Below are 22,646 nucleotides of genomic sequence, written 5' to 3'. Positions count from 1 at the left end.
TATATATATATATATATATATATATATATATATATATATATATTTTTTTTTTTTTTTTTTACAGTGCTTAAGATTAATGTTGATATATGTGTGTATATAGTTTTCATTTTGGTTTCAGTTAACCACAATAATCATGATTTTTATATATATATATATATATATATATATATATATATATATATATATATATATATATATATATATATATTGTTACGCATCATACATTAAAGAATACCTGATGCATTGACCAATATTAATAAATTAAACCTCAAAGTGTTACTGAAATCTTTGTGATTTACTAATTCACGCATCAGAGGGCTAAAGAAAAAAATATGGAGCGTTGGCACTGTTAATGTACCATTAAAGAATGAAACAGATCAGGAATATGTTACGTTAGAAAGTATGTCTGCTCAACCTCAGTATTCAGAAGGAATGTGAAGCTTTGATTTGTGTTTGTATCTGGAACATTTTTAAAATGGTTTCAAAAGATCAAAGTGACCTCGAATTGTAACACCCGTCCCAGACAATGCCTGATCATAATCACTTTAAAAATTTTTCAATCTGCCCTGTTTGCGCATTAGCAGAATATTTTCCAGAGGAAATGTTAGGACGCAACCAAACGCATCACCCAAGATCTTTGTCGTTCCAGTCCATAAAGCTCTTTGGTGTTCCCTCAGTATTATATATGGGGATCGGGGGATCTATACACTGTGCTGTGATGTTATAATGACTAAAGCATGTGTGTTGGGGTCTGGCAGTCTTTGTGTGCGTATAACTTTCAGGCGCAGACACGGATCTTCTTGCACACTTTTAATTTTATTAGCTTGAATAGATAACAAACCATGCTGGGTTCAATTACACAGGCTAGAGGTCAAGGGTAATTTTCAAAGCAGGTTCTCCTAATGACCATTATGCATGTGGTAAAATATATCATGTACAAATAATCACGTGAGATACAGCATCACTCCACCAATGAGATCCAGACTCTTTTATAAGAAAATGGACATATGTGAAATATATGTGAAAGTGCACATATCAACACCATAAATCATCTGATCAGGTTTTGATGAATTATGCTGTCATGATCATAAGGAAAGCTACATTAAAAGCATTGCTTTTTATGTTAATAGCGTACAGTTCTGCGAATAAGGCCTAATTTACCTTGAAAAAAATAAGCCAATTAGTCCTTTCTCTGAATTAGTCCCTCCTGACTTTGAATTTTTTAACACTCCCCATCTTACTGGGCGAGGAGGAGGACTGGTGATGACTTTTAAGAACAAACTACAATGCAGACTGTTGTCTACTGCTAATTTTACTCATTTTGAGTCTCAGCTTATTCACTTAAATTTTTCTAGACCTATGCCGATCATCTTAATTTATAGACCACCGGCAACTAATAATTTTATTGAAGAAATTGCTGAGTTTCTGGGGGAAATTCTGACCAAATATGACCACGTTGTACTGCAGGGTGATTTTAATATTCATGTCTGTTGTGCTGCCTTAGCCAAGTCTGTTGAAATCTTATGTCCTCATTGAACTTTGTACAATGGGTAAAAGGCCCCACTCATTGTTTTGGTCACACACTAGAATTGATAATGACCTACGGCTTATCTGTTGCTGATGTTGAGTTCTGTGATGCTTCTTTTTCTGATCATATACCGGTGTTGTTTACCACTCTTCTTCCTTCATTACCTAGCATGACACCAACTGTTGGTTTCATATTTTGACTGCTCAATCCTGTACTGATTTTTCAAATATGTATCTGGAGGTTAATCAGCCGTTTATTTTAGATCCTATCACTTCACATTCGAATGTTGATGAACAGGTGAAGATTTTTAATAATAGGTGCTCCAGTATCTTAGACCTTACTGCACCCTGTAAGCATATTAATTTAAAATGCAAGACCCAGCCATGGATAAATAGTGACATTCGGGAGCTCAGACAGCAATGTCGCCAATGCGAATGGAAGTGGAAGAAAGATGGGCTTCATGTGTCAAACAAAATGCTGAAAGATTCATTGCACAAATTTCAAAAGGGTGCCAAGGCTGCAAAGGCGAAATATTTATCAGAAAGTACTGCCAAAAACTTACATTGCTCTAGTGCTCTAAACCCCTCAGTGCAGATTTTCCCTGAGATCTCACCATTACAATGTGAAAATTGAAGAGAAATCACCTTAAAATTAAAATCCACATTTCCCCCTTTGATTTTATTCCATCACGATTTGTTAAACAAATCTTTGATACCACTGGTTCAGACCTAGTGATTATCATTAACATCTGTCTAAAGACAGGGACTGTACCAGAATGTTTTAAAGTAGCTTCTGTGACACCAAATTGTGAGAAGCCCACACTAGATACTGCAGTTTACTAAAATTTTAGAAAAAAAAATTGTACTTATGCAATTACAAATCTATCTGAGTACTAACTGTATCTCTGTATTTTTCAGTCTGGTTTTAAAAGTTTACACAGCACAGACTGCCCTTCTGAAGGTCTTTAATGATATTTCACTATCTAATGATTCTGGTAATACTATGGCCTTAGTGCTTTTAGATCTCAGTTCAGTGTTTGAGTTTGTTGACCATGGTATTCTGCCATCTCGCTTGGAGAACTGCACTGGTATTAGAGGCACTGTACTTGACTGGTTTTGGTCCTTTTTGTCTAACAGAAGATTTTCAGTCAGTATTGGGCAATATTCCTCTTCTGTAGCATATTCTTTATGTGGTGTTCCTCAAGGTTCAACTTTGGCGCCATTATTCTTCTCGCTGTACGTTACCCATTGGTTCAATCTTTAGGAGATTCGATGTGTCATATCACTGCTATGCCGATGATACCCAGCTTTACATACCACTTAAGTGCAATGACAACTCTGCATTATACCAACTAACAGCCTGTCTCCAAGAATTAAAAACATGGCTTACCAATAATTTTCTGCATTTGAATGATGATAAAACTCAAATTGTTCTGCTTAGACCTAGCGAGAAAACTAATCTGAGCACCGTTGATCTGGGCTCTCTTTCCCCATATTGCTCTGCTGAGGTCAAGGATCTTGGCTTCATACTGGACAGCGACCTAAAGCTGAACAAACAAATTAATGCTACTCTGAGTGATAGCTTTTAACATATGCAAAGAGTTTTGAGATTGTCATTCATGCTTTCATTTCTTTCGTTTGTTCACAGGCAGTCGCAGAAAGAATCACATTACACCTATCTTGCGTTCATTGCACTGGTTATCGATTAATTATCGCATTCAATTCAAAATTCTGCTATTCGTGTACAAAGCTCTAAACAACCTTGCTCCTCCATATCTTTCTGAGTTGATTGTAGTACACAATCCAGCTAGATCACTCAGATCACAGACTAAGCATTGGGTTTTGGTTCCCAGAACTAGATTGAAATGTAGGGGTGACAGAGCCTTTGCTGTTGCTGGCCCCAAGCTATGGAACAATTTGACATTATCTATCAGAATAGCTTCTTCAGTGTCTGAATTTTAAAAGTCTTTTAAAAACGTATATCTTTTTTTCTCACGCTTTTAATTTTTGTGACTGTGGTTTTCTAACGATGTGTATATTGTGTTATTGGATCAATGTAACTGTGTACAGCACTTTGGTATATGGTATAAGGTATAAGGTTGTTTTAAAGTGCTTTATAAATAAATTGAACATTGAACACACACACACACACACACACACACACACACACACACACATATATATATATATATATATATATATATATATATGCTCTGTTTGTTTGAGTGGCTTGAAGTGCCCACCAATGGCGTGAGGTTTTGGCTGCTTGTCTAACCAATGGCTAATGGTGGGCGGGGCTGTAGGAATAGAATCTCTTTCTCATTGAGCTTTTGAATTCCTTGCCTCCACAGTTTCTCACAGTATTTCTCAGAAGAGCCATAGTTTGTATTTTTTGGTAACCACCTTCCTGGATGAATCAGAGTGTTTCCTCTCAGGAGACATTGGACAATTTCTCCTTCTCTGAGACTCCAACGTCCAAACTACATCTTCTCATGACCCGAAGTCCCATTTCTTACCTCACTTCACTCCACTGTCGCCATATGCAGCCAAATTCAACCTGAAATGGCAAACTCAGCCAGAAGATTTCCATTGAGCTGTAATCCTGTTCAGAACCCAAGTGTTCACATCAATGGCAAAAAACAAAAACAAAATATATATATATATATATATATATATATATTTTTTTGCCATTGCTAATCTTTGCATATGTTAAAAGCTATCACTCAGAGTAGCATTAATTTGTTTGTATATGTATATAAAATAAGAGAGAGAGAGAGAGAGAGAGAGAGATTAATATTTTCTGAAGAAAATTGTGTGGTTCTTAACAGTGTTGATGCAGTTGCTTGGGTGTTCTGATTGGTTTTCAGCATATTGGTATGTGGTTGTTAGGGAGTTCTGCCTCTGATATTCTAGTCTTGGGTTTTTTTTCATCCGCCAAGCGAAACGAATTAGCCTGTTCACTTAAAATGAGCAAAAGTTATCACGATGAATGACTGAGCAAACACCACTTATTAAATTTTGTGATAATGATTGATTGATTTGTTTAATTTGTTTAACATTCTTTATAGCATCACATCAGTATTATTTTCTATTAGTGTTCATGCCACAATTTTTTATATTAATATCTTTAATTATCATAAAAACAATATGTAATCACAGGCTATTTGAAACATGGTTGCATATTAAGTATGTTTTTCAGTGCTATTAAATATAATTGCGGCACAGCACGAACTCTATAATGGAAAGTACAACTATAGTCCTGTTCAGAAAACAATTGTGCAAATTTGCGTTGTGCTGACGCAGGTTCTTTATGATTTCAATCCCATGGGAATCTAAATCTTCTCTTTTTTTCTTGCACAATCTCTGTAATAATTATGGAGCAAATCCCTTACCGTTTTTCTTCTAATACAGCCATCCTTTGAGAAATATCCTGGATATTGTATTTTCGCAACACTTCTCTTCATTTATTATGATCTTTGTCAAATACCGTAACTAAAGATAATTTTCACATAGTGTGTGAATCTTCTGACTGCCCAGTGAACCTTTTGGATACTGCCAACTTTCCAAACTATGGATTCAGTCGAAGAAATGGTGATTTAAATGCTGTTTAGGAAACTAATCCCATCCGAATGGCGCTAAAGACTTAAACTGTTTTTCTTGCACAACGAAATCTCTTTCTTGCTCCCGGAGAAATGTCACTGTATCAGCGAGAGTCAAATATACATAACTGACAAAGCGCTTACTCAATGTCAAAATGAACCCAAAACTCGAATCCGCCCAGGACTTGAAAAATGAATGTCAGATATGCATAGCCTTTTGAAAGTTCAAAAGTTGCCAAAGTCTGACCCAAGTATCAATGATTCAGCGTTATGAGGAAGGCACTTTTCCTGCCATTAATCAGTTGTGTTTTCTCCATCAGACTGGCTCTGCAGTTCGTCTCCAAAGTCAACAGAACTCCAGGGATCATTAATCTCTCCACGGGCCGCGTCAGAACACTGAGCGCTGCTACTGATTTTGTAGACTTGAGGTCTTGATAACTGGCTGCCGTTCTCAGTCCATTGCTGTGAAGTACACTTAATTGCGGTTTGAGAGTTTTTTCACTGTTGAGCTCATCTGTGCTTGATTTATTACTAGCTGTTGAGAGAGACACCAAATCATATTTGGAAAATGTGTGGGTTGAGTTAAATCACTTTAGTATATAACATGCATCTTTGGTCTTGTGGTGTGAGTCCAATTCCAATTTGTTTAATCAGCATTGGTTTTATGGTTTTAGCATAGGTGCGGGATGTAATAATAACAAATTTTATTTTTTAATTTTTTGTTTGGTTGCTTGCTTAGCAGCTTTTATTGAGCTCCCTTTTGAGAAAAAAAATATCTTTCAATACGTAATTTAGAATAAAAGTCCCTGATATTTCTGATTCACCCTTTCAGCTAATTACTAGTCCACATAGCTCACGCTTCTGGATGAGGCAAATGCCCATGTAATTGGGTGTTTCTTCAAATGTGGGCACTTGTATGTCCCAGAGGAATGTATTTATTAAATCTAACAGAGAAACTCTTTTTCTTTTTAATCCATGATGGCCACATTACAACTGTCTCGGAAACCATGCCTTCATCATAATTTTTGCTACATGTCAAATGTCTTTAATAATGAATATTATGATTGTACCCTTGTACCAAACCCAGATTTTCAATCTTAAAGGGGTTAGCTCACCCAAAAACGAAAATTTGCTGTTAATTTGATCACCCTCAAGCCATCCAAGATGAGTTATTTTCTTCTGAAGAACAGTAAAGAAGATTTTTAGCTCAAACCGTGGTGCTGATGATTCATAACATGCAAGTCAGTGGATCTCATCATTTTGATAGTCAGAAAAAGCATATCAGGCAACACAAAATGAAAACCTATGGCTCCTGATGATATATTGAGGTATAATGAAGTGAAACGATTATTCTGTGCAAGACACTGAACATTATTTACAGCATTATCATCACCTGTAATTGAGAGCCTCAAACAAACAGTCTGGAGTGATGTCTGGTTCATTCTAGTCGAACCAGTTCACCAAAATCAGACTGAAGCATCTGAAACAGTTTTACAAGTTACGAAATGAAAGATTTTATGGTTTCTCATTATTTATGGAAAAAGGTTAGCTGATGACTTTATATACTTTAGATCCAAAACATCCATGTTTCCCATCATTATTGGATGCTGTAATAATATAATTGTGTTATTACATAAACAAACTAGTGAATTGAACCAGTTCTTTAAAACAAACTGTCCTAAAGGACTATAGTTCATGGAAAAGAATTAGATTTCCTTGTTTGCCTGATGCTTTTTCTTACAGATAAAAATGTTGTAAATAATGTCTAGTTTCTTGCACAGACTAAACATTTCACTTAATAAGTCCTCATATCATCAGGAGCCACTGGTATTAATTGTGTGTTTCATGAAATGCTTTTTTATTCTCAAAAATAACCGACTGTTGAATAACCAAGGACCACAGCTTAAAATCTGTAAGAATACTGTTCTACACAGAAAATAGTCACTTACATCTTGGATGGCATGAGGGTGGGTACATTTACACCAAATTTAAATATTTGGATGAGCTTTCCCTTTAAAATAGCTGTTATCTGAATATGTTGAAAATGTCATTTATTCCTGTGATCAAAGCTGAATTTTCAGCATCATTACTTCAGTCTTCAGAAATCATTCTAATATACACGGTTCCCCAAAGGTTGAAGAAACATCCAGATTACTAGAGTAATTAAAGAACAAAGAAAATAAAGCATCATGGGGAAGAAAAGCTTTTCTTCAATGGTGAAACCTAAGAACAAAACACATCTAACTCATAAAGATTGTTTTATGATTGTCCTAAGAGAGACCCCTTCCCACAGCACACCTGCACGCAGCTGTGTCTGTGCATCAGGAAATCCAGCCGATTAAAGTCAAATGATGAACGTAAATGTTGGATAATGACACATCGGAGAGTCTTGTGTAACATGAATAATCGCTGTGGAATGGAGAGAGAATTACTCAGCATTCCCTGCAGCTCCAACGCTTGTTTGAATCGAATTTATCAACAATCACTAGTAAAAATCAAGCAGGTGTTTTGGTGGGCACATGCACATGTGTCTAATTACAGCTGAGTGAAATCATCCCTGTGACCCCACTTATTTCTGACAGATGGCCGTTTTCATGCCAAACGCAGAATAATTCTTTGGGGACGATCATGGAAAGTCTATTATAGCGTAGATCACTTGTTAAATGCTGTTTGAGTTGGCCAGGATGACAGCGCTCAGATCTACATGATTCTGATGGGCAAACACTCAATGCCTCACGTCACTTTAAAGAGCTGTAGTTGAAAAAGACTGTAATTAAGAAAATTGAGTCAATTAAAGGAATAGTTCACCCAAAAATGAAAAGTGGCTGAAAGTGTACTCACCCTCAGGCCATCCAAGATGTAAATGAGTTTGTTTCTTCAACAGAACAGATTTGGAGAAATGAAGCATTATTTCACTTCCTCACCAATGGATGCTCCGCAATAAATGGGTGCCGTCAGAATGAGAGTCCAAACAGCTAATAAAAAGATCACAATGATCCACACCTCTCCAGTTCATCAATTAACGTCTTTGGAAGTAAAAAGCTGCTTGTACTGTATGTGATAAACAAATTAAGAAATTTTTAACATTGCTTCTGGCTAAAATACAATGCTATAATCCATAATATTGCTTTCTTCAGTGAAAAAGTCATCTGGTCTGAATCAGAATAGCAGTGTTTACAAGTAAAAACAGTTCTAAACAAATATGTGGGTGGATTTTGATGTAAGAGACAACAGGAGATTTGGAGATTTTTTTTTCAATGGAGGAAGCATCATAATGAATTATGGACCTGCGTTTTGGCCAGAAACCACGGTTTAAAGTTAAAATGCCTCATTGATGGATTTCTTACAAGCTTTTCACTTCACTAGGTGTTAATTGCTGGACTGGATGGGTGTGAATTACTTGTGGATTATTGTGATGTTTTTATCAGCTGTTTGGACTCTCATTCTGACGGCACCCATTCACTGCAGAGCATCCATCGATGAGCAAGTGATATAATGCTAAATTTCTCCAAACCAATTCACATAAAGAAACAAACACAAAAAACATTCCTATAAAGTACTACATTTTTTTTAGAAGAACATGAAAGTCATGTTTGCCCATGCAAAATTCATTATTGCTGTGATATTCGGGGTCTTGCTAAAACGTTGCTCTGTGGTTGATGAAAAAATCATGAGTCTAAGTGCTTAAAAAAGCACAATTTGAGCTATCAATCAGTCTGTAGCACAGAGGTGCATTGCCAAAGTTTAATTAAACCGTAAGTATGAGTAATAGTAATAGCGATACTTGCCTTAATGAGCACCACTTGCAGAATGCAGCAGACTGTAAGAAGTTTCAGAGATCTTCTGGTTCTTTCACAGCTGGAATCGTCCAGAACGAAGAAGGGCCGCTGAATCAGTCAAACTGCAAGACGTCAAGCATATATCTCCTCATAACGAGAGTAAACAAATGCATAAAAACATTACACTGTGACATTTAGGGAAAGTGACATGCAATTGAAAACATTTGCATCTTTTTATTGTCAATACATTGTTTGCCAGTGTCATATCAAATCAGTCAGACACATGGGCTTTATTATGAGTCACTTGATTCAGTCAGAGCGGGCCAGTTGTTTATTCGAATATGGGAGTTGACATCTCATCCCAATCGTATTTCACAGTAAATGGACAGATACACTGTCCAAGATAAGTGCAAAGGGATCTTGAAGAATGATTAGGGTTTTTTAAAAATCATTGGTTGTGATTCAAACAAATGCCTTCGTTTATGGGCCCTAACAAAATAAACCTATTTAATAGGCTAAAAAGATGCATTTCAGGCAGATCTTAATGGCTCAAATGGAGTTCAGACCATTATTGGTACAATAAAAGCTTCAGGTATGGCCTAGCTATTAGAATATATTACAGCTAAACTCATAATGTCTGCTAATTCAATAAACACCTCAGCAAATTAAGCCACCCATTACACTGTATAACTAATGTGTTTGCCCATGCAAAGATGAGTTGGCCTGATAACGTTCCCAGCATTTGCTACACTGGAAAATAAAATGTTCAGAAATTGCTAGTAAATTTCACAACTAATTACGACATTGAATTAAATGCAAAATTAGGCAGACTGAAATAGTATTTTCTTGTAAAACGCTCTACAATAATCATTTAACAGTCTAGTCCAAGTCTTGCTTATCTACAGTAAGTCCGTTCAAGTCAAAGCACGCCTTTGCTCAACAAAAGGCAAGTTACCTGCTAAAGTTTAACACTCAAGTCACTACAATGTTCGTGTTTGTGGTCTGAGGTCAGGCGACAACAAAAATCATTTCATTGAAATCATTTTATCATCTTCCATATGTTTGCGTTTTTTGTAAATGGCTCTGACACGTCCCAGATGTTCTGACACACGGCAGAGAAGGTCTCCGGCAGGTCTACTTAATGAAGAGGCCATAACAGGATGGAGAGGAAATGATTTCACAGACCACCCTGATCCACCAAACACCTTCAGCTGCTCCAGTGTTTGCTCTTACTGCGCAATTAACTCCCATCAAACCACCATCAGGCTGCCTTCAGACTGTGTGTTATGTCACAGAGCGCTATACAGGATTTGAAATGTTAAAACACTAACACATCCGTCTAAATACTAAAATCGTCTTCTATTAAAGACATCTTCCAGATTCAACACAAGTCACAGTCAGTGAACAGCACTGCAACAGCCACAAATGTTACAAAAGGCAATTTTACTCAACAAGGACATTCAACTGATCCGAAGTGATATTTAAAATGTTACAAAAGATTTATATTTTAAATAGTGCGGCTCATTTAAAATGTCTATTTATCAAAGAATCCTGAATATAAAAAGTATCATGGTTTCCACAAAAATATGAAGCAGCACAGTTGTTTTCAACCCTGATAATAAGAACTGTTTCATATTAGAATGATTTCTGAAGGATCATGCTTTGCATTAAGGGAATAAATTATATTTTACAATATATTCAAATGGAAAATAGTCATTTTAAACAGCAATAATAATTCACAATATTACTGTATTTGTGATCAAATAAATGCAGCCTTGGTGAGCATAGGAGACTTTCAAAAAGATGGGGAAAAAAAATACTATTGGTAAGCTATGACACAAGCTATCAAATATTGCCCCAAAGGTTATTACGTTCTTGAAAAATGAGGAAGACAAACATTTTTATTCTTTACAATAACACGCACTGATGAATCGTCCACAATAAAACAAGAACTGTGTATGTAGAGCATAAATAAGGTCAGTTTTGATTTTAAACTTGACTTTAAATGCGTTTCATGATTCATCTAAAACTAAATGATGAAAATGCTAAAACCCATTCCATCTGTAGTAATTCATGACCATATAGTTCCTCCAGTGTTTCTTATACGTATGTGTTTATTTTGGTACAGTATGTACGGTAACAGTATGTTAATTATGAGCTAACCCTTCTGCTACTGAAGTCAAGTTTTACATTTTTTTTCTGCGATACGTTTCAAAGGACATTTTTTGTCGATTTCATAATGTCTACACAATATTTTGATTACTATGCCATGGTGAACACACTGTAAACACAATTTAACAAACTCTGTGTAAACAATGTTGGACACATTTGATGAGATCAGCGTTTGTTTTACATTACAGTGCTATTTTAATGCCGTCGTGGTTTTTGTAATGTTATAATTATAACATATTATATAATTATAGCTGTGATTACCTCCAGCCCATTTCAATAACAAAGGGAAGTAACCTCGGAAATAAACTGTTGCTTCTACTCAAGAAGATCCTTAAAGTTTCTACTGAACTAAATGCAACTTAAAAGGGTTTATTAGTACTATGAAATATGTTTTTGTAATGGACAAAATGTGAAAAATAATAGACAAAATGGATGCAAGTTCACATCTTTTCAGCACATCTCTTATCCTCTGATTTCATAGTGCTTTGAGAACACCAGAGCCAGAAAATAATCAACTTCCAATCAACAATGTCACAGTGCCCAAGACAACATTTTCAGATAAGTCCATGATTTTCTACAGAACAGACCTAATGTTTAAGAATGCTGTATAAATCCTTTTATTTTTTGTTCCCATCACAACTGTTCAAAAAAAGGATCTTCTCATAGCATTTGCAATGGAAAGTGGACTTACATCCAAGCTAAAAGTGAACTTTTTTTTTTTAGTAAGTCTCTTCTGCTCATAAAAGCTGCAGTTATTTGATCAAAAAATACAGTAATACTGTAAAAAGTTCATTTATTTCAGTAATTCAACTCAAATTGTGTGTATTAAATGAATTCAATGCACACAGACTGAAGTAGTTTAAGTCTTTGGTTCTTTTAATTGTGATGATTTTGGCTCACATTTAACAAAAACCCACCAATCTCAACAACTTACAATATGGTGACATGCCAATCAGCTAATCAACTCAAAACACCTGCAGATGTTTTCTGAGCCTTCAAAATGGTCTCTCAGTTTGGTTCACTACGCTACACAATCACGGGGAAGACTGCTGCTCTGACAGTTGTCCAGAAGACAATCATTGACACCCTTCACAAGGAGGGTAAGCCACAAACATTCATTGCCAAAGAAGCTGACTGTTCACAGTGTGCTGTATCCAAGCATGTTAACAGAAAATTGAGTGGAAGGAAAAAGTGTGGAAGAAAGAGAGGCAAAACCAACCGAGAGAACCACAGCCTTATGAGGATTGTCAAGCAAAATCGATTCAAGAATTTGAGTGAACTTCACAAGGAATGGACTGAGGCTGGGGTCAAGGCATCAAGAGCCACCACACACAGACGTGTCAGGAATTTGTCTACAGTTATCGTATTCCTCTTGTTAAGCCACTCCTAATCCACAGACAACGTCAAAGGCATCTTACCTGGGCTAAGGAGAAGAAGAACTGGACTGTTGCCCAGTGCTCCAAAGTCCTCTTTTCAGATGAGAGCAAGTTTTGTATTTCATTTGGAAACCAAGGTCCTAGAGTCTGGAGGAAGGGTGAGAAGCTCATAGCCCAAGTTGCTTGAAGTCCAGTGTTAAGTTTCCACAGTTTGTGATGATTTGGGGTACAATGTCTTCAGCTGGTGTTGCTTCATTGTGTTTTTTTTGAAAACCAAAGTCGCTGCACCCATTTACCAAGAAATTTTAGCGCACTTCATGCTTCTTTTTGAAGTTGCTGATTTCATTTTCCAGCAGGATTTGGCACCTGCCCACACTGCCAAAAGTTGGTTAAATGACCATGGTGTTGGTGTGCTTGACTGGCCAGCAAACTCACCATACCTGAACCCCAGAGAGAATCTATGGGCTATTGTCAAGAGCAAAATGAGAAACAAGAGACCAAACAATACAGATGAGCTGAAGGCCACTGTCAAAGAAACCTGGGCTTCCATACCACCTCAGCAGTGCCACAAACTGATCACCTCCATGCCACGCTGAATTGAGGCAGTAATTAAAGCAAAAGAAGCCCCTTCCAAGTATTGAGTACATGTACAGTAAATGAACATACTTTCCAGAAGGCCAATAATTCACTAAAAAATTTTTTTAATTTTATTTTTTTTATTGGTCTTATGAAGTATTCTAATTTGTTGAGAGTGAATAGGTGGGTTTTTGTTAAATGTGAGCCAAAATCATCACAATTAAAAGAAGCAAAGACTTAAACTACTTCAGTCTGTGTGCACTGAATTTATTTAATACACGAGTTTCACAATTTGAGTTGAATTACTGACATGAACTTTTCCATGACATTCTAATTTATTGAGATGCACCTGTATTTACTGTCACTTTTGATCAATTTAATGCATCCTTACTGAATAAAAGTATTATTAAAGGGGTCATATGATGCGATTTCAATTTTTTCTTTCTCTTTGGAGTGTTACAAGCTCTTGGTGCATAAAGAAGATCTGTAAAGTTACAAAGACTAAAGTCTCAGATCCAAAGAGATATTCTTTATCAAAGTTAAGACTCTGTTTATGCAAAGAAAGAAGGCATGGTTTCAGTAACCGCAGTTAGTGTTGAAGCAACCATGTCAGGGAGATGCTGTGTGTATCTAAGTGAAAAGCACTTTATTTGGCCTTCTGAAAGTAGATGCATTTAGGAATCTCTAAGATTACTTACAACAGAACAGCAACACATTTTATGGATGACTGTTTCGTGAACCTAGGAGAGGAGGTAATTCTGGCTTTGCTACTACAATCTGGCGCTTCTGAATCAGCTACTGTAAGTATGTTTTGTTATTAGTTTATGTATTTGCTATTGACTGTTCAAATGTGGAGTTTTTCGCGTTGTGTGTGTGTGTGTGTGTGTGTGTGAGAGAGAGAGAGAGAGAGAGAGAGACAGGGTCACACAATGGAGTCAGCTGTCTTAACCGTCTGTGGCTTGTGTACTGCAAACACATACAGTACGAGCTTCATCACTGTGTCTGTCACGCAACTCTGTTCCCCTTTCAGGCTTGAACTGGTGGTAAAACTAAGGACATTATTAAATTTGTGGTGTTTAGCCAATCACAATGCACTGGGTCAGTTGGCCAATCAGAGCAGACTGCGCTTGTCAGAAGGAGGGACTTTGTCGAAAACGACTCGTTTGAGAGAGGCGGGGCATAGAGGACCTACAATAATGTACAGTATTTGAAAAATAATGTGTTTTTTGAACATTAAAGCATGTCAACATATTCTGTTACACCAAATACACAAAATAATGATCTTTAAAAAAGCATCATATGACCCCTTTAAAAAAATTACAAATAAATCTTACTGACTAACGGACTCTTTCGAAATTGTTCAGATGTTACTGTTTCCATCATAAATTAATTTAAATCCAACCAAAATTAGACTATTCCCAGAGATAGAGTTCATGCGGGGCATTCACTCACTGAGAACATTGAAATCTATAAAGGACAACAGTGCAACCCTTTCATTTCAAACCCTATTCATTTATTTAAATCATAGGGTTTTGTGGTTAAATAATCACATTTGATCAGCTAGATATATTGTGCTACCCTGCTTTGAAATCGCCACAAAAGATACTTTAACCTTTTCCATTTGATAATGATAATGTCAACAACCTTCCAAAGCAGCTCTAGAATAGATTTCAACAATTCAATTACTCTAAAAAGCCTTTCGTGTTTAACTACTTTTTCCTACCGCTTGCACAGAGAAACCATTGGCTCTGAGAATGATCTGAGATGATGTCATGCTTGAGCTATAGAATCGAGAGGAAAGTGTCTATGACTGAATTAAAAATACCGTCCACCTCCAATCAGCTCCCATTGAGGTCCGAGTCCAAGCATTTCATTCATCTTTGCTCTTGTTCTCGTATGTGGGTAAGGATATCAGGATATTAATTTCTGCAGACAAGCACGCACTGAAACTAATTGGAGCGCTTGGACCCCCTTCTGCTGCGCGAGAGGCCAGAGCTGCCAGATTCCTCCTGCTTTCTTTCCATGAAGTCATGTTTGGCTGTCGCATCAATATGAGTTGGAGCTCAGTGATGAAGAAGAAGCTGAAAAGAATAGTGTTGGGTTTTTTCTCGTTCGTACCCCTCAGGGTTTTGGAAGCGGCCTTCAGCGAGTGTTGAAAGCTCCCTGCAGGAGACTTGAGCTCTTTCTTCAGTTCTGTGATGTTCCAGGGTGTAAGTGAACAATGCGCTCACATTAAACCCTCAAATGAGTCGTAAGTCTGCAGGCCGTGGTGGGCGAGGTTTTCCCAGAGGGAAGCTTTTATAATCAAATCGTGCCACTGGTGGTTTGTTCACTAATAGTTGCAACTGTGTTTAAACAATGGTTCAGCCAAAAATGACAATTCTGCAATTATTGTTCACTTATAACTTTCTGAACCCAGTGACCAGTGAAGCTAAATCCTCCAAATCATCAACATAACACCTTCTGGACTGAAGCAACTTATATTTACTTAACTATCCATTTATTATTTTTTCTTTTTTTTTCTTTTAGAAAAATCATGTTAAAATTTGAGTATTAAGTACGATCATGAGGCTTTTGAAGAACATTTGTTTCCAAAACCTTTACATTTATTGCTCCTCAGTGGAGGAAGAATCTTTTTCAAGCACTGAAAACATCTCAAATCTCATCTTTTGAGGAACATCTCTCACTTGTCATTGTATTGCATTGCATTGCATTATATGTTTTGAAACTACAGAGCTTTGATCATAAATTCATGCATCTTACAAAGATATATTATTGGGAAATATGGAGTGAAAACTGATATTTATATGCATTTTATTTTAGTAGTCTGCTATACTGTTATAAAAAACATTGATTTCCTTTACAAACTATCAACATTTCATCTTACAGCAACTGCACAAAATTGCATCATTTCACTCATTTTGGGCATCTGAATAAAACTAGCCCTTTTTTTATTGACTTTGCTCATTACAATACTTTATGACCTCAATATCTTCAAAGATGTTTCATTATTTATAATAAATAATGTGTGGAACATCTCTTTGTTAGACTTATTGGACAAGTCATTTATTTTTAAGTCAGATTTCTTTCTACAGTTTTAATGCGCCGTTTTTATTCTCACATATGTGTACCGCATTTTGAAACCTATTTAAAGGAACTGTTCTCCCAAATGTTAAAAGTCTGTCATCATTTACTCACCCACATGTTGTGCCAAACCTGTACTGTATGACTTTCATTCTGTAGGACACAAAGGGAGATGTTGAGCTGAATGTTCATGCGGCTCTTCTCCATTTTATGAATGCATACATAATATTGTTTATGAATAAATAATTTTTTTCTTTCTCTGTGGGCATTTTGCTAACGCTATGTGTTGTTTAATTAGGGTGCTCATACATCCTGGGCAGGATTTCTAAATCGTACTATTCTAAAATGTCCCTTTGTTTTGACATGTCCTCATAGGCTTATTTGCTTTGAGTCGACCGCTCTCTGTAGATCCCGCCTTCTCACACAACATGATTGGTCAATTATTTACAATGCCTGCATGCTATTGGCTGAACTACCTTTCAAACATTACCTTTAGCAAGTATGAAAACAATGTCAACAACCTGGGGCCTGTTTCTTTAAACAAGTTTACAAAAAAAGTCAGCTTTATTTCAGTTAGTCCCTGTCTACACAAATGTGTTTATTTTTAAACCCGCAGCTTTTTCTACACAGTTTGGCCATTCGTCCACACACAAACGCAGCGCCAGGTCACTGAAACCAAACATTTTTGAAAACGCCTGCCAGGGTGAAGATTTTCAAAAACTCAGGTTGCAATGTTATTGTGTAGACAGCGAAACCAGAGTTTTTGGCTTGTGACGTAGGCGCCTGCGCTGTTATCTCCTCCTACAGGAAACTTTTTCAGGCTTCTGATTGGCCAACATGGTTTTAACGGTTGAGATTATATCGCCAACTGTTGGCTTGGCATGTTCTTGACAGTACGTCATAGCGTGCGTTTGCGTTTTCATGTGGACGGAGATTTTTTAAAAACGGAAGAAGGAAAAACTCTGTTTATAAAAATACCCGTGTATGTGTGGACATGGCCTTATTATCAGTTGATTAGGTTCAAAATAAGTCAGAATAACTGGAATAAGCCTGGCTTGTTTGGTAAACTTGTTTTATGAAACAACCCTACGGACACGTTTGGCAATTTAGAGAAGAGGACATGTGACGACTGTTTGTTTAAGCATCTAAATACCTTTCAGATACAGGTACGAAGAGCATCATAATGTGCGTCGGATGGAGTCACATCATCGCACTCATCTTTGAGGTCATTTTACACCGCAAATCTTCAACCCTTGACTCTTACTGATAATGTGTTTTATATTTTGACACCATCAGAGGTCATGATGCATTCCTCTTGATGGCATTACTGGACGGACTTCAAACATGTCAGTTGCCGAACACTGTAGTACCGCTGTCAGATCGATCATGCCTTTCAAATTAAATTCCAGACCGGCGCTGCTGGAAGCTGCTCACAGTTATGAGACGCTTCTCTAAATCAGTGAAGTTATCTGGACCGTGGACACATTCATGTGTCTGAACAACATTAAATGTGGGCTATTATGCAACAATTTTGGCCGTAAATCAATGAAGCCCCTAATAGAAGCTTCCAGTCCATTTTGAAGTGGTTCCTTATGGGAGAAAGAGACTTTGTACACATGCGTTTAATATTTGTCATGTGAAATTTAGTTCCCGGATTACAATGGCTGCAAAGATCAAATCTGTTCCCTACAATATGAAGCAGATGAATTTGTGCTTAATTTGATAAAAAAAAAAAAAAAAAAAAATACTTGAATGCAAAAAGACGAATCAATGTGCTTTATAGCCCGAGAATGAAAACAAGCTGCACTGGTCACAGGATATAAATGCAACAATTATTACAATATTTTCAAGGCGGCCACTGTGCTGATATCTTTTATTTATTTCTCCATACATTTTTGCAATGGATTCAGTGCAAAATTTCAGCTGATTCAAATGACCAATGTCTGATGGAAGGTGTTTGAAAACCATTAAATAAATTATATATATATATGTGTGTGTGTGTGTGTGTGTGTGTGTGTGTGTGTGTGTGTCTCAAATTTATGTGACATAACTGGTCATCTAATTAATGTTGAAGAACAAAATGTGAAAGTATGTACTAGTTAGGCAGAATATGTAAGATTTTTTTATTAAAAGATCCAAAAACTACTAGAACAATGTTATATATTTTGCTGACTTGTGTACTTACGTTATCCCAAATGTTTCGAAGAATGTTTAAATCCAGAGAATCAGCAGTTTTAACTAGTGACATGGACCGTGCCCATAATGTCATTGTGTCGCCTGCCAATGACGTCATAAACCTTCGATTTCCGGTTTTGTAGAAAACATGGAAACACCAAAGACGCTTTAATATGTTTTGCGTTTTAATAGACGGAAGACGACTGCACAGAGTAGCATTATAACAGAACTTTTAAATGTATCTAGTATGATAAAACAGCGCTGCTTTACCCCACATACGCACGACCGAAAGGAGCAGAAGCAGTCGACTGTGGCATAATAAAAGCTCTGCTGCTTTCGAGCCGTGATCACACTCCTTCAGCAGCCTCGTTTCGCTTCGACGGCTTTCAGCCTCACCCTGCTTCATTCTACTACGTTAATAAATGATTAGCTCAACCATGAACATGATTTCTGCCCAAGTCCCGTCGGACTGCATCGGCTGTGGGGATGAAGACCACAACTCCCTTGATTCCACACTCAGTCACGGTGTCATCAAACTATGCCTTTGTTTCTTTATTTATTTTGACTCTGCACCCCCTAGCGGCAAAAATTACATATTGTGCCTTTAACCACAGACCATGTACTCATAAATAATATAAAAAAAAAAATACTAGTCAATTTTTTAGAAATGGATGTCATGAGTAATTATCTTGATTGGGCTAAAATAGTAAAATCAGACAATTAGGTGAAATGTGGAACTATTAACACAATTCTTTTGCTGCCTTGCAAGCACTTATATTTATTTTGACAAACACTGATTTCATTGATGTTTTGAAGCATTTCCTTTTAAAACCAGATGGATGGGGTGAGACAAATCAAAACCAATAACCTTTAATGTAGGCTTGAAAGCAATGAAGTTACTTTAATTTTTTTTCAACTTTTAGTAGCATACAAGAATTTAGATCTCATGCATGGGCTAAAAAGCCAGCATTTTGATTTCATAAGCCCTTTATTTAATGACACCAGCAATGATATATGAATCTTATGCAAGAAAAAAAAGCACATTTAATATTTTCAGTAGTTTTATTGAAAAATGCCTCCTCTGTTTCAGAAATAAATAAGAAAATAAGGCTGTGGAATTCACAATGTGCAGTTACAAACATGAAGCAGCAATACTATATATATATATATATAGTTTTGCACGCAAATGCCAAAACTGCATTTGAAACCGATAAAACAACAATTACAACAACTATATTCTGGATTAAAAACGGAAAAGAAACAACTACAAATGAAAATTAAAAAAAAAAACTAAATATACACCACAGACATGCAATTCCACCTTTGGTAAAAATCAGCTGTGAGCTTAAATCAAACATTCATCCAATATAATCAATATCAGATTTATAATATCATGATGGAGGGCATGTTTTACTGCAGATGTTAACAAAAAAACAAAACAAAAAAAACAAAGACACTCTCTCAGGTGAATGAAGACAGAAATGGATAATAATGTGTATTCGTACATAAATGATGATTGGTGAATATGCGGATGGCTGGAAGAGGCGATGATCTTTGGAAACTCTTCAAAGTTAATAAATTATCAAACACCTTTCACCTGCACGCTGCGATGTGTGACACGTCAGTGATTCCAATCGGACACATATTCAATGCGATTTTACAAGCGATGGAGTACAGAAAGAAGCTTTGAGGTTATATTAGGAGATTCATGCATCTGATCTGCTGAATTCACACATGGTTTGAAGGGTTAAATTATCTGTACAAGCCGTCAAAATGTCAACAAACAAATAACATGAGCCAATGATACCCCCCCCCCCACCCCTTTTTTTTGTTTTTTACCAAGCTTTCCTTTCAGATCCTGTCTCTGGCAGTGACCTCTTGCGCCGTTGGTTTGGTGAGATCTCAAAGTCTTCTTCTGGGATTGGGACTATTTGCTCGGCATCAGGTGGATACTGTTCTGCTTGGAGATACGGCAGTGGCCAGTTGAGTCACTCAAGAAGCAAAATACGATTATTACCTTTCTCAATCTGGCTACGGTAAGTGCAAGGGGTTAGAAACTGCTTGTCGATGAGTTGTAAATGGGTCAGTGCTATATGTATGTACTTTACACACAGCAGGGTCTAAAAGCCTGAAACCTCAAGTGAAAACCCTTCCAAATTACATTTGATTTACAAGGTTTGATATTACTAATTAGATGAAAGATCTTCAACTTTTCTTTTTCCCACAACTCACACAAGGTCATGGGTTCAATTCCCAGCCAGTGCACATGCTGACAAAATAAATAATTTGAATACAATCTGACCAACTTGGATAAAAGTGTCTGCCAAATACATAAGATTCAAATGAAACCACAAGCTTCAAAATCTCAAAACATTGTTTTCCAGATTCAAAAATAAATAAAAAAATTCAATGAGGTTTCAGACTTTGGGACCCCAATGTTTGTATATAGGGTTAATCCAGGATAATTGGACCATTTTTTTCCAATTAGACCAAAAAGTTGCCTGATACCTGAATTCATCCTTTATTTATAGAAGTAGTAAAATAACTATCAAAACTACTGTCTGCTGATATGGGCAAGTTTGCCTGCTAAAGAAAAATATCAACGTGAGAACCAAAGTCAATAATTCAACCACACACCCATGATCTTCTAAACCCTTACTTCCAGCCAAATGAAAGAGAAATGATCTCACTGATACAGAAATGAACCTTTAGGAAATGAAACTGGCAAGATGAGTGCGTACATACTAAAGGAGAAAAGAAAAGAAACCTCCAGGGTCCGGTGAACAAAAAGAAACTGGCCCTCAGCAAACGTCTGTGAGATCACTTAAGGCACGCAGTAAAATAAGAGGCACTAGTGTCAGCATTATGCAAGCAGTTGAATTCAAGCTCACTACGAGGGTTAAAACTATAGTTTTTTTAGTGGACTGGGCTTCACTTACTAGGCATGATTAGTTTACGTCCAGATAAACAAAAACTCTTGGAGTTAACATGCTAAATGACAGTTGTTTTGGCTACAGATCCACCTGGTTAGTATTTGTTGTAGTTGCTGGTGTGTTTTTGCGTGTTTTGGTCATGCGTCTCCAGCCGACTGCAGCTTGTTTTCGGTTGTTTTGTCTGCCGTCACTGATGCCCGTGGCTGTGAGTTGTGGTTAGTACCCATCCGCAGATCGTAATCTCTGTTTGTTGCTTTTATCTGTTTGTTTGCTTTTGTTCAATAGTGTTTGCTTAATCATCTCCGTGGTTGGTTATCCGCACAGAGCCCAATAACATGTGATTTTCTCAGGATTTCAAAGTGTAAGCAGCACAGGTGGTTTAGAAAGTTTATGAACCTGGAACAGGTCAAAGAGGGGGTTAGAATTCTTTGCCAGACAAATCACAAACTGAACATTAGCTTCTGATACTGTGATACTAAATAGGGTGAAAATCCGGAGCATATTTCCTTCCGAAATCAAAAGAAAAGTTAATTTAATGGCTTTGTAACAACTGACTTATTGAATAACAATTTTGGCCTCAGAGTTAGCATATGACTTTTATAGAGAATTCTTAATATTTTGTGCATTACAGAAATGTGAATTATTTTTTTGTATTGCTGTACAGTTCAAAAGTTTGGGGTCGGTGAAATAATTTCATTAAGGAAAGGATGCTTTAAAATGAAGACAGGAGTAATGGCTGCTAGAAATTCAGCTTTGCATCACAGGAATAAATTACATTTTAAAACATATTACAATAGAGAACAGTTATTTTAAAGTGCAAATATTTCAAAATATTACACAATATTTTAGTCAAACAAAAGCAGCCATACAACGAATCTCTGTTTATGTTGAAATAATGCCATCGTAAAAATGGCTGCACTTTATTTACTTTTATATTTTTGATTTTGGAATGAAATATGACTCGTGCATGTTCTTGAAAAGTTTGGTAAGATTCACCCATAATAATCTGCATTATTCAGCTGTAACTAGCTACATCATCTTCTGCTCAGTTCATGCACTGTGTTACACTACACATGCTATTAATGTTATTTCTACTGTCATGCACTGGGCACAGCTAAAACATGAGGGACGTACCTCTGTAACCCTGTCCGTTATATGGCATGCCGACACACTGAGAGGAGTCACAGTAGCCAGGCGGGCCGGGTGGGCCACGTACACCGGCGACACCGTTGCGACCGGGCTGACCGCGGCTGCCCGGAGGGCCGGTTGAACCGGGAGGGCCGATTCTGGACTCACCAGGTGGGCCTACAGAAATCAGGAAAAATATTGCCTTAGAAACGACTTTTTAATGTGACATAAATAGGGGTTTAAAAGAGAATCTGCTTTCAGAAATTACACTTGTGCCACATTGGCATTCTTTTATTT

At 36.8% G+C, this 22,646-nt stretch overlaps 1 protein-coding gene across 5 annotated transcripts in view; it reads right to left on the bottom strand.

The window, feature by feature from the left end:
• Positions 1 to 19,331: 19,331 nt before the first annotated feature.
• Positions 19,332 to 22,646, bottom strand: part of LOC109113087 (collagen alpha-1(XII) chain-like) — a 70,836-nt gene continuing 67,521 nt past the window's right edge. For 4 of the 5 annotated variants that reach the window (XM_042747040.1, XM_042747042.1, XM_042747043.1 and 1 more), the window contains 2 exons: positions 22,356 to 22,526; positions 19,332 to 20,245 (listed from right to left, as the gene is read on the bottom strand). In XM_042747040.1, the coding sequence (XP_042602974.1) occupies positions 20,124 to 20,245; positions 22,356 to 22,526 (293 nt within the window). In that variant the 3' untranslated portion in view covers positions 19,332 to 20,123. Of the gene's footprint in view, positions 21,618 to 22,355; positions 22,527 to 22,646 lie in introns of all 5 variants that reach the window. The other variant, XM_042747044.1, reaches the window with a different exon arrangement.

Source organism: Cyprinus carpio, chromosome B20 (genome assembly GCF_018340385.1).
Source record: "Cyprinus carpio isolate SPL01 chromosome B20, ASM1834038v1, whole genome shotgun sequence".
Taxonomy (NCBI): Eukaryota; Metazoa; Chordata; class Actinopteri; order Cypriniformes; family Cyprinidae; genus Cyprinus; species Cyprinus carpio.
This window is presented reverse-complemented; position numbering and strand designations above follow the sequence as displayed.